This window comes from Argentina silus (genome assembly GCF_951799395.1).
Source record: "Argentina silus genome assembly, chromosome: 1".
NCBI classification, from domain to species: domain Eukaryota; kingdom Metazoa; phylum Chordata; class Actinopteri; order Argentiniformes; family Argentinidae; genus Argentina; species Argentina silus.
The window spans coordinates 27,285,618-27,300,922 of NC_139655.1; the positions used below are offsets into that span (position 1 = coordinate 27,285,618).

Consider the following 15,305-nt stretch of genomic DNA (forward strand, 5'->3'; position numbering starts at 1 on the left):
GCATGGCATCTGACAACTGCATGCAAGCAAGCATGCTTTTTGCTTTAATATAGGCATATTCTCACCTAATTTGTTAATTTAAAATATTTGGGTAGGCCATTTTCCTCATTTTGAGAATCACTGCTGGAAAGAATCTGTGAAATGGGACATTGTTGAACTGGTAGCTAGCAGAGAGCAACCAGCTGTAACAATGGTTACTATTGGCTAGGTGGGCTGTCAGTCAACCACCAAGGATACTCGCCCAGTCAGTCCTGAGACTGATGAGCTGAGGGAAATGAATAAAAACCAGATTTTAATTAACTTTACTTTGAAATAACATAATAACGTGGGTTTCTGCTGCGTTGTTGCTCTGAGATAACACCATTAATAACATTCAGTCCAACTTTATGGTGATATTGCATTTTCATTTGGTGACAACATTGTTTTTTTTTTACTCAAGTGAGATTTGCCTTGGTGTGTTTTGTTGGGTTTGTTAGCTAACGTTTGAATATAGCATTGTTTACCAATGGCAAGTTAAAATTGTACTGAACATTGGATTTTTAGGTCAAATTGTTTGATAGAAAAGCATGGATATACACTTGTTATGGTAGTATAGCCAGGAGGGGTTTTAAGGTTTTTCAACACTGCTAGTGAAAGTGTGTGTTGGACTGTCTCTGTTGGACTGTCTGGCTGCAGTGGTCAGCATATTGTGCAGTATGCATATTGTGCAGTATGCATATTGTGCAGTATGCATATTGTGCATATTGTTTTAGGTTAGCTGATTCGAGTTGCAGTCAGTTGCTTAAATTAAGTTATTATCCCATCCATTCTACGAATTGTCATTACTCATGCTTATTGTTCCTGTTCTTGTGGAGATTTCTTTCTTGACTCTTAACTCCTACAGGTATTTCCTCAGTCTCATTATTTACCCCATGCTAAAGATGAATTTTGACTTTGAAATATTGTCTCTCCCTGGGTGAAGCCAAAATCTTCATGGACAGCCAGTGCCAAGAAAAAAAAGCCTGTCATCTCTAAATAATTGCATGTGATCACTAATTGTTTGCTTTTTGTTCCTGTAATGTAACATGCATTACTTTTTGTGTCTACATTTGCAGACGGCAACTCCAAACTAACATGGCAGTCAGACTGTGCGATGTGGCATCTCTGCTTAGAAGTGGTTCGTGGGCAGCTGAGCCTTGGACTGGGGTCTGTGGCACTTCTTCTTGAATTCATTTGGGCAGTAATACACGTCTTCTCAGACCGTACCAATGACTAACTCAAGTCTTAATACACATCTTCTCAGACCAGACCAATGACTAACTCAAGTCTTAGTCTTATTTTGATTGACAGAAATTTCGGGTTAAAAAAAAGCTCCCTTCAAATCTCATTTGTCTGTGTTGGTATGGTCTAAAACTGTCTACTGCTCCTGTAAGGATGACTGAGTGTATGTACTTCAAATTAAGTGTATTGTGAATATCTCTGAGTCATACTTACTGGGAGATGGTCAAGATGTAGACCTTGTGTAGTGCTAGTGCTCTCAAGGTTGAAAATGTGTGCTCTAGCTTCATGGATAGATTTGTTTTCACAGCACAAATACAATACATGTGTTGCATTTAACTTTAAAGATTTTTTTGCAACACATAGTGTTTTTTTCTGCCAGATGGATATGCAATTAGATGCATCCTCTAAAGTTAAAAGGACAACTGTTTGCTTTGCTTAAGATATAGTATCATAATAATCTTGGTTTTCCTTAATGACGGGGCAGAGTAAGGGCAGTTGCAACTTGAGGAAGGCTGTTACCGACAAATTTGGTCAAGCGAAACAAAAAAACGAATAGTTCCATTGGCAATTACCTACCCTCGCAGTTTACGAACACATACAGGGCAGCACTTTTGACTGGAAATAAGTCTGACTGCACCATTAACACAGCTTCATTCTGTTTGGTCAGTCAGCTCCCATCGAAAGGCCCGTACCAACTGAGGAATACCAAATTGATGGGATATTAGCCTACAGTAACATACAGCTTATGCTCTTGACCTTATGTATAGTAAGGTCCTGTCCAGTGAGGCTGAGTTGAAAAGACATTTAACCAAGGGCAGCATGAAAGTGTAAGGACAGCAGCCTCTCTGATTCTTATTAAAATTTCTCTCGCTTTTAATTCCATTTAAACATTATTCTTTATGGTGTTCATTTTAGTTCAATATATATAAATGTTGAGGATTTCTGAGTTTACAGATCAGGTCAATCAATCCTAGTATGCTTGAAATTAAAAGGTTGTAAGCTTGTTAATGATATTGTATCTCAGAATGGCTTCAGTTTGTATTAAGAACCCAGTATGAAGAGCTTCCTTTTTTCACAGTCCAATTATTGACACCTCATTGTGGTTTTATTAGCATATGGTCCTGACTTGACTTTTCTGTTTTTTTAGCAGGTCATTGCTGCAATGGAAACACAGCTGTCCAATGGGCCTACTTGCAACAACACAAGCAACGGTCCTTCAACAATCTCAAACAACTGTTCCTCTCCTGTTGAGTCAGGGAGCATAGAGGACAGTAAAACTAACTTGATAGTCAACTATCTGCCTCAGAACATGACCCAAGAAGAGCTGAAGAGTTTGTTTGGGAGCATCGGGGAAATTGAGTCCTGTAAACTAGTTCGAGACAAAATAACAGGTAACGTATGCAGACAACATTGACTTTCAGTTGTCGGGTAGATGTCAAAGGTTCACCGCATGGGTGTTTTCTAGCTGCATTTATATATGGATATTTCTCCATAGCTTGATGCCTCTAATCTCTAGTGTCATGAATTATGGAACTTTGTGCTTTTTACCCCCAATTAAAGCATGGGTCTTGCATTCTAAGATCATACTTAGTGAGGCGAAAAGAGGCTCTCACTGAGCAAAATGTTGTAATTAGATGGCATCTCTAAGTGAAAGCCATTATAAACTTACCCAGCAGCAAACCACATAGACTTACTCTATTAAGGACTGATTTAATTGTTAAATATCACTGGTTTAATTTGTTCTTTAAACCAGCTGGTTATGTATCCTCTACCATGCCACAAGCAAGTTAGAACTGCCAAGAAGTATTGACCCTCAGGGAATCTGAACTATCATTTAGAACAAGGTTACTTTTATGAAAAAAGGATGTTCATTTACAGGGTGTTGGAAGCTCTCCCAAGATTTTAAAGGAGGTTGCATTTTCACTTTAATGTGTTTACCATGGGATCTCATAGTATAACTCTGAATGTCACCACTGAATGTAGATTAATATTTAAGTGAAGGGGAAATGCTGTTGGTCTCAACCACAAGACATGGGGTAGATGATGACCAATTCTGCTGTATTATAACTGCTTGTTGTGTTAAACAGACAGAGTTACTTAGACCTCCCTCCATCTGTTAGTCATAAGACTCCCAGGGACTTTGCAGTCAGTTGCTATAGAGGCAGACAATTTCTACCTTCCATTTCTTAGTGGGCACTTGCACTGGATTGAAAAGTATAGGATTGGAGTGAGCACAGGCTTGCACCACAGCGCTTACACCAGTCCATTCTTTTTAAAAACGTGGTGAAGTGCACATGTGCATACTTCTGGGAAAGGGCAGAGCATGGGGACGCAGCCAATGCATCTATTTCATTTGCATTTCGCCCAAAACGTCCATCGGCTCTGTGTAGCAAAATGCTCTTTCCCAATGAATGGAGACTGGAAGGCATTGGAATATTTCCCCCTATGGCCTCTGCAATGCCTTGAATGATCTCATCTTGTATTTCATTGTGCTCATAGATGATTTGTAATTATATTGCTTCACCCTCATTGAATAGAAATGTGCTCACAATCAACTCTGGAATCAAAATATTAATAATGTTGAATATTTTACAATGCTTAGGGTATAGCTGATAAACCTTCAAAAGAGTGAGTTTGTCTATTTTACTTGCTTCTTGGTAGCTTTCCAGGTAGAAATGGATTGTCCGAAGTCTAAAAATATAATGCTCAGTTTATTTTGAGCTAAATACACTTGTCCCCTTGTCCCCACTTGGCTAGAACTACAATGCGCTCTGTTTTTAATGAGGGATGCCCATCCTCCCTACAAAAGCCACTTACAATGATTATATACAGATGAGACAACTGTCAAGCAATGTTTTAAATGACTCCATTTGCTATGAGGTCCATACAAATAGACTGGGATGAAAATGTTTTCTTATTTGCAAGCATCCTAAAAGAGATCACTTTTGAGAATTGCAGGTTCACGTTCATAACTAGACAAAAAACTAAAAAAGTGTTAGCTGGAAGTCTAGTGATTTAACTGGTGGCAAAAAAAAAAAATGCTTCACCGACTTCATCCATAATGAAATTGAATGAACAAATGAAAACAAACAGATCTCTCTCCCTCACTCCTCCAGCGCAGTGCTGTATGTGTGAATGAGCACACGACCCCTCCTTCAAGCTCTCACAGCTGAGAAAAAAAACACTTGCATTTCACGTTCTCCCTCATCTACCAGGTCAAAGTAGTGCCACACAAGGCTTAGACGAAGCCTGTATAAAGATGAAATGGACTTGCAGTGTCGGGCATTAGCTGGTGTTTCTGCATGCGCACACGATTGAAAGACGCAGCCACCAGAGACAGAAAGGTGGAAATCGGTGAGTCCACTCCCCTAGAACACCCCTGGCAAGTAACAACACGTGTATTCAAACAGTGTCGGGTAGGACACTCCATTTTAGAAAACACTTTTCGGGAACAAAACAGCATTCGTAAATGAAATATTTCTTGGTGATCTCATTCCCTGATCGCTACTGATTTAAACAGTCATTACAATCATTAGGAAGCTTTTAGAAAGCCTGAATGTTATATTGTACAAAGTGTTTCTAAAAAGGCCGATATGAACCAACTCCAGAGGGGTGAACATGGTTTTGTGTCATGTTATACCTGGCAATCTGAACCTTTCAGTGATGGACACTAATGAATATGCAAGACAGTGGGCGGCAACGACCCCCTCCCCCACCAGTGGCCAGTGGACCAGTAGTCAACAGCCACAGAGCAGCTCAAACAGCATTCATGTAGACTTGAATTAATAAGCCTTCCCCCCCTGTTATCCTGTCAGTTGTTATTATTATTTATTTGTTACATTTTAGCATTGTTCGAATTTTTTAATTACAAATACGCTGCCAACTTAACACCAAGTAACTACAATGTTGATTTCCCCCCAAGCGCAAATCTCTCTCCTCACTGATGATAATGCCATCGAAGCTCACATCGGAACAATGCAGAATAGCAAGGCAGGAAGGTTTGTTGTATGCGGGCCTGGCCTGGAAGTGTCTGACTAATAGGCTACTATTTTGGAGGACATGGGGAGATAAGGGCACGGATACCCTTCTCCCAACTTCAGCCAGGCCCCACACAAAAATTATGTTTGTCATAAGCATAGACCTACTGTAATGCTCGCATAAAACTCAACCCAAAACCGACCTGGCCCGTATCAGTTCTCAGAAATTAGAGCCAACCCAAACATACTTTAGTATGCAAGTAAGTACAAGGATTAGAGCAGAAGGACCAGGAGGAGGTTAAAAGTGGATGAACAAACACTGATGCCATTGTAAACGCTCATAGCCTGAGGGTACAGTAGTGACCAATATTATCAACAAATGAATCTGGTATCTATGTATTTCCGTGTCTATTCTTTGTCATTCTTGCTTCACATTATGTTGTGCTTGCACTTTTCAAGCATTATTTCCACTTCTATTTGTGCCCTGGTCTGGTGAACTGGTGTTATGAGCTGCGTGTACAGGATGGCCACATTTCTCCTTTTTCCCCTGTTCTGTCACATTAGGCTATATCGCTGTTTCCTACTCAATAGATTTCCTGTTAAACCTATTGACAATCCATTTTGACAAAGTAAACATATAGTTCCTTTGATTAATTCCTTTAACAAAATCATGTGGTTGTCTTCATAAGAATTTACTGTGCTGTAACAAAATCACCTTAGCTGATTGTTAAAATATGGAACAAATGAAGCAGGCTATAATATAACAAAGCCTTGTGGGCACAGCGATGGCTCTGCTCTGACCTTACGGGCTAGCAACACTATAGACTTCTATTTGGGGGGGGGGGTGTTACCTGTTTCCAAAAAAGGTTGGACGTGACAGACCGAGAACTTGCCTTGATGACATCAGATCGATTGCATGTCATCAAAAGGACATATCTCAGATTTGACTTTTTGAACAAAATTACTTATTTCTGCCAAATGGTTTGTATATTGATAGACTTACAATATACTTAAAATGTCTATTTTCAGCTTTACAGGTAGATGTGGTGAAAGTCTTGCCTGAATTTAACAAAGGATGGAATTCAGTGTAGTCTGAAGACACATGTTGGTCAAAGACACATGCCTTATCTTCTATTTTTATTTAAGTTGTACGTTGTGCAGTCAGATGAGTCAAGACAACTGAACTTAGACGTCATGCTCTGCACAGTATGTTTGTCTTGTACCTTGTTGTGCAAAGCTATCTTTGGTTACTTGTATGCTCAATTGCTAATGTATTTTTATTTTAAATAAGTTGGTTTTTAGCTTGTGATGAGCTTTGAAAAGGGCCTGAACCAATAAGTATTGATGAACAGCTAGCCTGATATTTGCCTCTATTAGTTTCTATTGACGACAGAGGAAACTGAACCTAATAGAGCGCTTTTATTGTTAGATCAAAGTGTACAGGCCTATATAACTAAGACGTGTGACTGTGCACTTATTCACTACTCTGCTACTGTGCACTTATTCATTTTCCGTACTGCACATCTCTACCCTCATTTTCCTTCTTTTTTTAGTTTCACTGGGTGGTGATTCCCATGGCCCTGTGGCAGTGTATTTAGCTTAAGCCAACCTACCTCCTTGTGCTCCTGCTACCTCAGATGTTAAGTAATCACCAGAGAGCTGCATCTTTCCCACCCTGCTTTGGCTGCTCCTGTGCTGCTGCTGCTATTTACCCTTGATGTACTTCCTTCTAGCTTGTAGCCGTAGACTTTACTCTGTGCTGGGTGCTATCTTCTGTTTAACTGCATCCCACAAGATCACTCCACCCCCACTGCCCACGACGACTTGGGAGCCAATTACGGTATAGGCAGATGTTTGAGGAGCCCAATTCGAACAATGGGAAGCAGGAACATATCCATAGGAAGACTTAATTGCTGCCACAGATGTAGTTTTCTCCATGTTGCAGAACCCAGGGAGAGGCTTTGTTTGCCCTCCAGGCTCAAGTAGAAGTGTCGTCTCACTAGCTCATTTCAAATGCTCTCTGCGTTTCTCCTGGCTTTAGCACTCCCTGAGATGCACGGTGAATTTAAGTTTATGAACTGCTCTTCATACCAGCTGAGGGAACCCATGCAACCAGTGACTTATGGAGTTAACCCAGACGGAGCCAGAAAAAAGGGTGGATCTCCCCATTTATAGCAAGTATGATAGGAAGAATCTGTTAGAGGGAGCACTACTCAAACCTCCTTGAATCAGCATCCCCATTGAACTATTACATTTGCGGATTTGATCTTGTAAATATTAGTTTTCCTCTGTAGCCATCTTTGTGAACTAATTTTAAGTTAACTTATTTTAAGGAAATGTTGCCTTCTTGGGAATATGAACATATTGCCCTCCAAGCCAATTTAAACCTTGTCTTATGTGGAGTTTCCATGTCATTCATTTGTTTATTTATTAATTTTCTAAAGTTGTTTGTGCTTCTGAACTTGACCGGCGGTGGAATTGCACAGAGACCCAATTGAGTGGGTGGAGGAAATTGAATTTCCAGTGTGCACATAAGGAGTGGGTGTCAATCTATTGTAGATTTTGGAGATAAATGATAGAGGGAGGGGAACACATTGAACCTCAGCCGCTCTGCTGTGTCAGTGATGACTCACTGCAAACTGGAGGAATCACCTGCCATTGGTAATTTATGACATGTTTGTCAAGGAAATGGGCTGAGGTTCTGGGCCACATTGGAAGTTGTTTCAAATAGAGCCAGTTTGCCTTGTGTGGCTTCCTGTGCTGTGCTACAACATCCTGGTTATTTCAAAAACACTTGAAGATTTGTGACATGCTGTCAGCACGGTTGTTATTGAAAATTGTATCCAAAGAGTTTTAGTGACTCAGCCCTGCAGCATTGAGGGGCAATCATACAGCATGCTCATCCTGTGCTCTTAATCTTAATTTATTTAGATTTCACGTAAATCATAACATGTATGTTGGTCTGTGTGCATAGAGATCTGACCACAGCCGAGCACAATTCTGAATGTTTTCTTCTCTTCTGTTTGTAGGTCAGAGCCTAGGTTATGGATTTGTGAATTACGTGGACCCAAAAGATGCAGAAAAAGCCATTAACACCTTAAATGGCCTGAGACTTCAGACCAAAACCATTAAGGTAAGCAGTCACTGATATGAGCAAGTCTTCATTCTTCATAAATCCAGCTGAGTTGGATAGCCTATTTATCAAGCCAAGGTTGTTAAACAGATTATTCTAAACAGTACATTCTGATGTGGGTGAGTAAGGAATGGAATAGGCCTCGTTAAATTTCCATATTTAACAACCAATTGCAAAAAAAACACAGGCCTACAGTTCATGTTTTCATGTTTAAACTCCATATCTGGCATTAAGTCAAACCACTGCAAGCAAACACAAGGAAAAAGAGAGCCTTTGTTAATTTCCCTGTAGCTCTGGGCCTCAAGTAGAGCAGAACTGTTTCTATGGTTGCATGTGCTGTAGCATAGCGCCAGCGTCTGATAACAGTACAGGGAGGTGGCTCCTATTAGCATTCATCAGGCAGCGCAGGACGAGATGTGCTGGAGAAAAACTCATTTGCTTCATACAGTGCATCAACCTGTGAACGGCGGGGATGATTTATTGGATGTGATTTTCCACTGGGCTGTACACAGCATTGGCCTGATGTCGCCGCGCACAGGGTGAGAAAATGGGTGCGTGCGAAACATATTCAGTGATAATGAATAGATTTTGATTGGTACCAAATTGTGTACTGCAAGTTTGATTACCGTAAATGTATAGTGAGGACAGGAGATGTGGCATGTGGCAAGCGCCATTGTATTTGCATGAATCAAACATAACAGAGCTTTTTCTCCACCCCTCCAAACCTCTGAAAGTAGAACGCAGGAGCGTTTTTTTCTTTTTTACATTACACATCGCTGAAATTCTCCAGCTGCTCTGTCAGAAGTGCAAATAAACCCCAGTGAGCCAGTGGAATACACTTTGCAAGTATTAGCATCAAATGAAGTGTGAAGGTGAGACTGGGGGGAGGATGGGAGCGAAGTGAGGGGGGAGCAAGCTTTCACTTTCACCTTGGCTGTCTTCCCTTCAGGACAGGGAGAGGGGGATGCGGGGGAGGAAGATATGGGAGAGTGAGCAGGGTCTCATCGATCGAGGAGTACCAAAAGGGATCCTATTTGGAGGTTTAATTAAAGCGAGTGAATTTTATTGATACAATCCATCGGGTGAGATTGTGCAGAGGGCTTTGGTGGAGGACCATTTAGCGGGTCTGACACTGTAATTAAATACGGCCGCGTTGCACTCTCCAGATAATAGACGGCCCTGTCACAAGGACCTGCAGCCACCAGGCATGGGGAAGAGCAGGATGCAGCAGGCCAGACTTTACACACACTCCCACCAAACACTTCCAAACAACCCTCACCCGGCGTGCGTGTGCGTATACATACAGAAGTGCTCAGGAAAATGAATTGATATGACTGCTCAGGGGTGTAATGATGTATTGATCCTCAGCACCTGGTAGATGACTATCTGGGCCCCCTCTGTTTTCTATTACTTGGATGTGTTTATGGACCAATGTTGATTTATGACTAAGCGTGAGACATTAGTTGGGCCCAGTACTGGGCCCAGTACCAGGAAGGCAGGACACACCCTCAAAATCTATGATGGTTGAAAACCAATGGACACATTAGTCAAGATCTGGGCCTGTTTTTGTAATCTCATTTAAATCTCTAAAGCAGGCACGACCTCTCTGCAGCTTGCAAGACATTTGGCTGCCTCTTGGTCTTGACCATCGCCTAACGTTCAGTTCTTCACTCCCTCCATCATGTTAACATGTTTACCTGAGTAGGGTAAACTGAAGGTGCCCCCCCCCCACCACACACACATACACACACCTCCTATACCAATGTCTCTAAAAAAGCTGATTGTATTTTTAGTCTACATTTATATCAAACAAACCGAATAGGCCAGAGTGTCTGCCCTAGAAAAAAGGCCATGCAATGTGTTTTGTTTTTATCAGTGCAGAAACACTTAATGTCATTCCCACCCTGGCTCTGCTCCCCCTACCTGCTGTTCGCTGACATGGCCTCATATTTGGAACGCTACAGAATACATCAAGGGAGAGGCAGAGCCGCTCATGAATATGGATTTCTCCATAATTGTGGCAGAAGTATTTTATTGTAACTATTAATGTGGTGCAGTCTAAATCAGCAATCCGTTCGGAGGGTGAGCAAGGGAGCTGAAGCTCGTTAGGCCCAGACATAACAAACACTGGTGCTTTGAGTTTTGCCTTGTTTTTAGGTATGCATGGGGTGCCATGACTGTTTCTCAGCGAGGGCACAAGTGGCATTATTCATTGTCAACGTGTGTGCGCGTTTGTGCGTGTGTAAGGGGGAGCTAACCCATCTTGTGTAATTTCTTCCACTGTAGGTTTCCTATGCTCGTCCGAGCTCCGCCTCCATCAGAGATGCTAATTTGTATGTCAGTGGCTTGCCAAAAACCATGACTCAGAAGGAACTGGAGCAGCTCTTCTCTCAGTATGGACGAATCATTACCTCACGCATTCTGGTGGACCAGGTGACTGGTGAGTAGGAGCCTCCAGACCCCCTCAATCTCTCTCTTTCCCTGTCCTGGTCTTATCTTTGTCCCCTTCCCATAAAGACAGGCAGCCAGACAAAAACACCACAGCCTGGCCTGAGGAATACATTAGAGGTGTCAGTATGTGGTCCCAAAAATGCAATTTTCCACTGAAACCGTTCATAAATATGCATAGATGGATGGAATATGAAATGGATGTCGAGTAGGAAGACTCCCGCTTGGTAATTCACCCCTCAAAACCACCTTGCTTTCTTCCACTGCCCCTGAAGGTATAGCTGTAATGCCTGTTTCATGGCAAGAAATGAAATACATTTACAACTGTTATAATCTCCATTTCCACTGCCATCTGGAAATGAAATCCTTATGAAATCCTAATAAACAGAATTGCTCTCACAACCATTTCCTGCCTCCTCTCTGCTGCAAAGAGGAGATGTACAATATTCTCCTAAGCAAGGATTAGGGACAAGGCTTCCATATGTCATTTGTTGCCAAGGCAATTTTTTTATATTTAAGAACGTGACTGCAGTGCAAGTGTCTACTTACTCATACTGTATACGTATTTGATGGGTTTTCAAAAACAGAAATCTGGTGGCTTATTGACTACATTGATATCATTGCCTCGTGGGCTTTGTGCTTCTGATTTGAAAGGGAGTACTTAAATTTATACATTTAGTCATGGGCTTTGAGTTGCAATGACCCAGTTAGACCACAAATGTTATGTATTACTGTCATTTTATCAATTGTGCTACTTATCTTTTAAAGGTTTCGTAAGTATACTGACATGTGAAGCACTTTGTACCAATGAATGACTGAACACACCACAACATTTTGTCTCCCAAGGAGTCTCCAGGGGGGTCGGCTTCATCCGGTTTGACCGGCGAATCGAAGCAGAGGAAGCCATCAAAGGCCTGAATGGCCAGAAGCCACCGGGTGCCACCGAGCCCATCACCGTGAAGTTTGCCAACAACCCCAGCCAGAAGACCAGCCAGGCTCTGCTCTCCCAGCTGTACCAGTCGCCCAATCGAAGGTACCCAGGACCCCTCGCACAGCAGGCACAGCGCTTCAGGTAAAGGGGCACACCAAAAACAAACCTGCAGCACTCTGATAAGAGCTAAGTCAAATGATACATGATATGGAATCAATTTACCCTCCCAGGCTAATGGAATTAGCATTTAAATTGTCTCATTTACAGCAGTACTATAAAACATCCTGTTTTTTATAGGTTGGCAGTGCTGTAGCCAGATATATTCAGAATAAATACCATATTCACATTTTAAATTTGCTGTGTTCCTCCTGTTGCAAATGTTTTACATTGTGTGTTAGTTGATAATGGGTTTGAGTGATTTTGATCAGCAATTTTAATGAGATTAGCATTCTGTTTGGGGTTCTTTAATATATTTGACCAAAATGGGTGCACTCACAGCTGTGTTTTTCCTGTCCAGAAAACGCTACATTTTCTCTATTGTCTAACACGTGAATAGTTGCTTGTTTCACCTTTTTATATGGTGTAGTATATTCAGACAAACTTCAATGTAAACACGGCAGAGTATGAGTCAGTTATTTCCCTGGGGATATCCTACTGTAGGAGTTGAAGAGCTTTTAGCTGAAGTTTGTCTAGAATAATTGATGCAGAGGCAAATTAAAATGTGTTCATCAATCTCCTCAACATACTTCAGGCTACGTACTACAATTAATGTGTTTTCTCTTTATTTCAGGTTGGACAATCTGCTAAACATGGCCTACGGAGTCAAAAGGTAATTCATCATTCATTTGAGTATTATAATTTCATACTGGGTATGTCTGAAATGGCACAATGTAAATTCTCATACGGGGTGGGTAGGTATGTGGGTGGGTGTTGTCACAATACCAGAATTCTGAACTTCGAGTATCAGTTTGTTATCACAATACTTAATGCCGATACAATACCACAGCAGAGGGAAAAAGCCTCTGTAAAAAGTGCAACAAACTGATTCATCTTGTACAGTAGCCTGCAGTATATTTATATATTTTAGTTGTCCACTGCATACATGGGGAAAACTCAAAGTAAATACATGACCTATTTCAATATTGTGTGTTCAATTTTTTTTTAATTTGGCTTTGCCTCTGGGGTGTCATTGTAAAAGGAAAACAAACACTATTGGATCATGTTGCATTAAACCAGTCTTTGATTGAACATTAAGAAATCAGCAACATGTGAAATGTCCCTTTGTGAACTGTATACCCTTCAACTGAACTTTTTTTATTTATTTGTGCATGTCATGAATATGGTAGGTATGCATGCTTTGCATTGAGGGCTCTGACTGAATGTTTTGAGGGAATGTGAGTGTGGGAAGGAGAGGGGTCCAGGGGAGAATGCTCTGAGGCTGATTCACACTGGCAGGAGAAAGGCCAGTGATGGGTCACATGTCACACAGTGAGCGCCTACCTGATCCCATAACCCTCGGCACTCTTCCACTCCCTCACTCTCTGCCTCTACTACTGGGACTCTCTTTGGCCACTGGCATTTTCAGCTGACATCTCACAGAATTTCAGACAGTGTCCTTTTGTCATCCAAATCATGACATCAATGTAATTTAGGGGTGTACATACATTTTTAGCACAATCACATTAATTTACAATGAAGCATCTTCTGCCATCTGTACACCTGGATACATACAGTGCAGTACTGTGTTTTACTCTAGTAATTGCACTCCATTAGGCTCTTTATGCATCTTAAAAGATCCATCCCCTGTATCTTGATCCATTATTCAAAACAGTCGAGCAACGATGTTACGTCAGCTGTCTCCCAGGAATCTCCAATATGGCACTTTGTTTGAGCTCAATTTTACAGAATACCTTCCTGAAGTCTTAAAAGCTAAGGCCCTTCACTGGCGACATTAGACTTGTGATTTATCTTCCCCCTGCTCCTCGGCTGGTGTCTTTGTTGCCAAATCTCTCTCCGGGTCCTTGATGCTCTGAGCACACCTGTCATGGTGCATGTTCCCTGAGAGGCCAACTGGAGCAACTAATCTAATCTGACACCTGCTGAAATAATTCATGCCCTCTTGTGCACTTTAGTTTTTGTTTCTTCCAACTGCAAAACCTTGATTTACCTACGAACTGGGATTTAGGGCAAGTTAATTTTAGTCTTTCAGTAAATCCAAATTTCAGTGCGGTATCCCTCCTGGTGTTGAGATTTTCTAGGAAATCTGCGACCGCGACACTCAGCCATAGCCTAGACAAAAAGTCTGCCATTTTATCAAAGGAGGTCAACACTGTAGTTCAGTGTCCATCAATAATGTGTATGGAGCATGTCGTTCAGTCCCTTTGAGACACACAAGGCTGTCATGAAGTCCAGAATTTCAGTCCTGCCAAGGATGAAGCTGAGGGGAGTTATTTAAACATACTATAAAATGAAGTAATTTTGACAAAGACAACCACCTTCAATGTAGAGCCTCTTGTCAAATTCCATTTAGGCTTGGGAGTGGTCTCCTCCTTCGGTGGTGATGATCTCTGCTGCCTCAGTGTTGCCTTGACTTGTGCCGTCTTTGTTTTACAGCAGGTTCTCCCCTATGGCTATCGACGGGGTGACCAGCCTGGCTGGCATCAACATCCCGGGGCACGCAAGCAACGGCTGGTGCATCTTCGTCTACAACCTGGCTCCGGACGCAGACGAGAGCATCTTGTGGCAGATGTTTGGGCCGTTTGGTGCCGTCACAAACGTCAAGGTCATCCGCGACTTCAACACAAACAAGTGCAAAGGGTTCGGATTTGTCACCATGACTAACTACGACGAAGCAGCCATGGCCATCGCCAGCTTGAATGGATACCGCCTCGGGGACAGAGTTCTGCAAGTCTCATTCAAAACCAACAAAACGCACAAAGCCTAATATCCACTCAGATTGTTTCTAGAAAACTCTACAGAAAATGGAAAAAACATAAAATGGAAATCTACTGACCGTAAACTTTCTACATTAGTAAAAACATATTTGTAAATCAGTGTTATGAAGGGAAACTATATTTAGCGTCCAACAATGTGATTTTCTTTCTTTCCTTCATTGCTAGGCTTTGAAACTTCTTAAATACTTTACTTTATGTTAAACCAGAAAAAATACTGCAGGTGTTCACGCCTGTAATGTTGCATTCTCTTGCTGTCTATACAGATGGACCTTTTAAAATGTTACTAATATGGATTTGTCATTTTGTTGCACATCTGCTTTGAAACAGTAAGTCTTGTAAGGCTTTGTGTAGTGATTTACTTTGTATTTTTCTGTGTCCTGATTTGCCTTAGGTGCAATTGCGTCTCAAGTGGTTAACAAAGTATTTATTTTGGACTATTCGCAGTTTCGTTGATTTTGTAAGTATTTTGTTTGTCGTAATATGAGTTGGTTATTGGTTGGCTGCATAATGTTGCTTATTGTAAAATTAATGGAGAAAAAGAAAAAAAAAATTCTTAAAGCAGTACCTTGCCAAAGAGCTAAGAACCTCTTTGATGTGGGTTT

At 41.4% G+C, this 15,305-nt stretch overlaps 1 protein-coding gene across 6 annotated transcripts; it reads left to right on the forward strand.

The window, feature by feature from the left end:
* Window positions 1-1,098: 1,098 nt before the first annotated feature.
* Window positions 1,099-14,693, forward strand: elavl2 (ELAV like neuron-specific RNA binding protein 2; the record flags this gene model as incomplete). Of its 6 annotated transcripts, none has more annotated exons than XM_083682322.1 (7): window positions 1,099-1,185; window positions 2,408-2,656; window positions 8,272-8,370; window positions 10,657-10,810; window positions 11,665-11,890; window positions 12,540-12,578; window positions 14,363-14,693. In XM_083682322.1, 7 exons carry the CDS (start codon window positions 1,114-1,116, stop codon window positions 14,691-14,693), a joined length of 1,170 nt encoding a protein of 389 aa, XP_083538448.1. The 6 variants fall into 6 exon arrangements, with proteins under 6 accessions (XP_083538448.1, XP_083538444.1, XP_083538443.1 ...); XM_083682318.1 differs by having other exon boundaries at window positions 1,114-1,185; window positions 14,366-14,693; XM_083682317.1 differs by having other exon boundaries at window positions 1,114-1,185; window positions 2,411-2,656.
* Window positions 14,694-15,305: the final 612 nt, after the last annotated feature.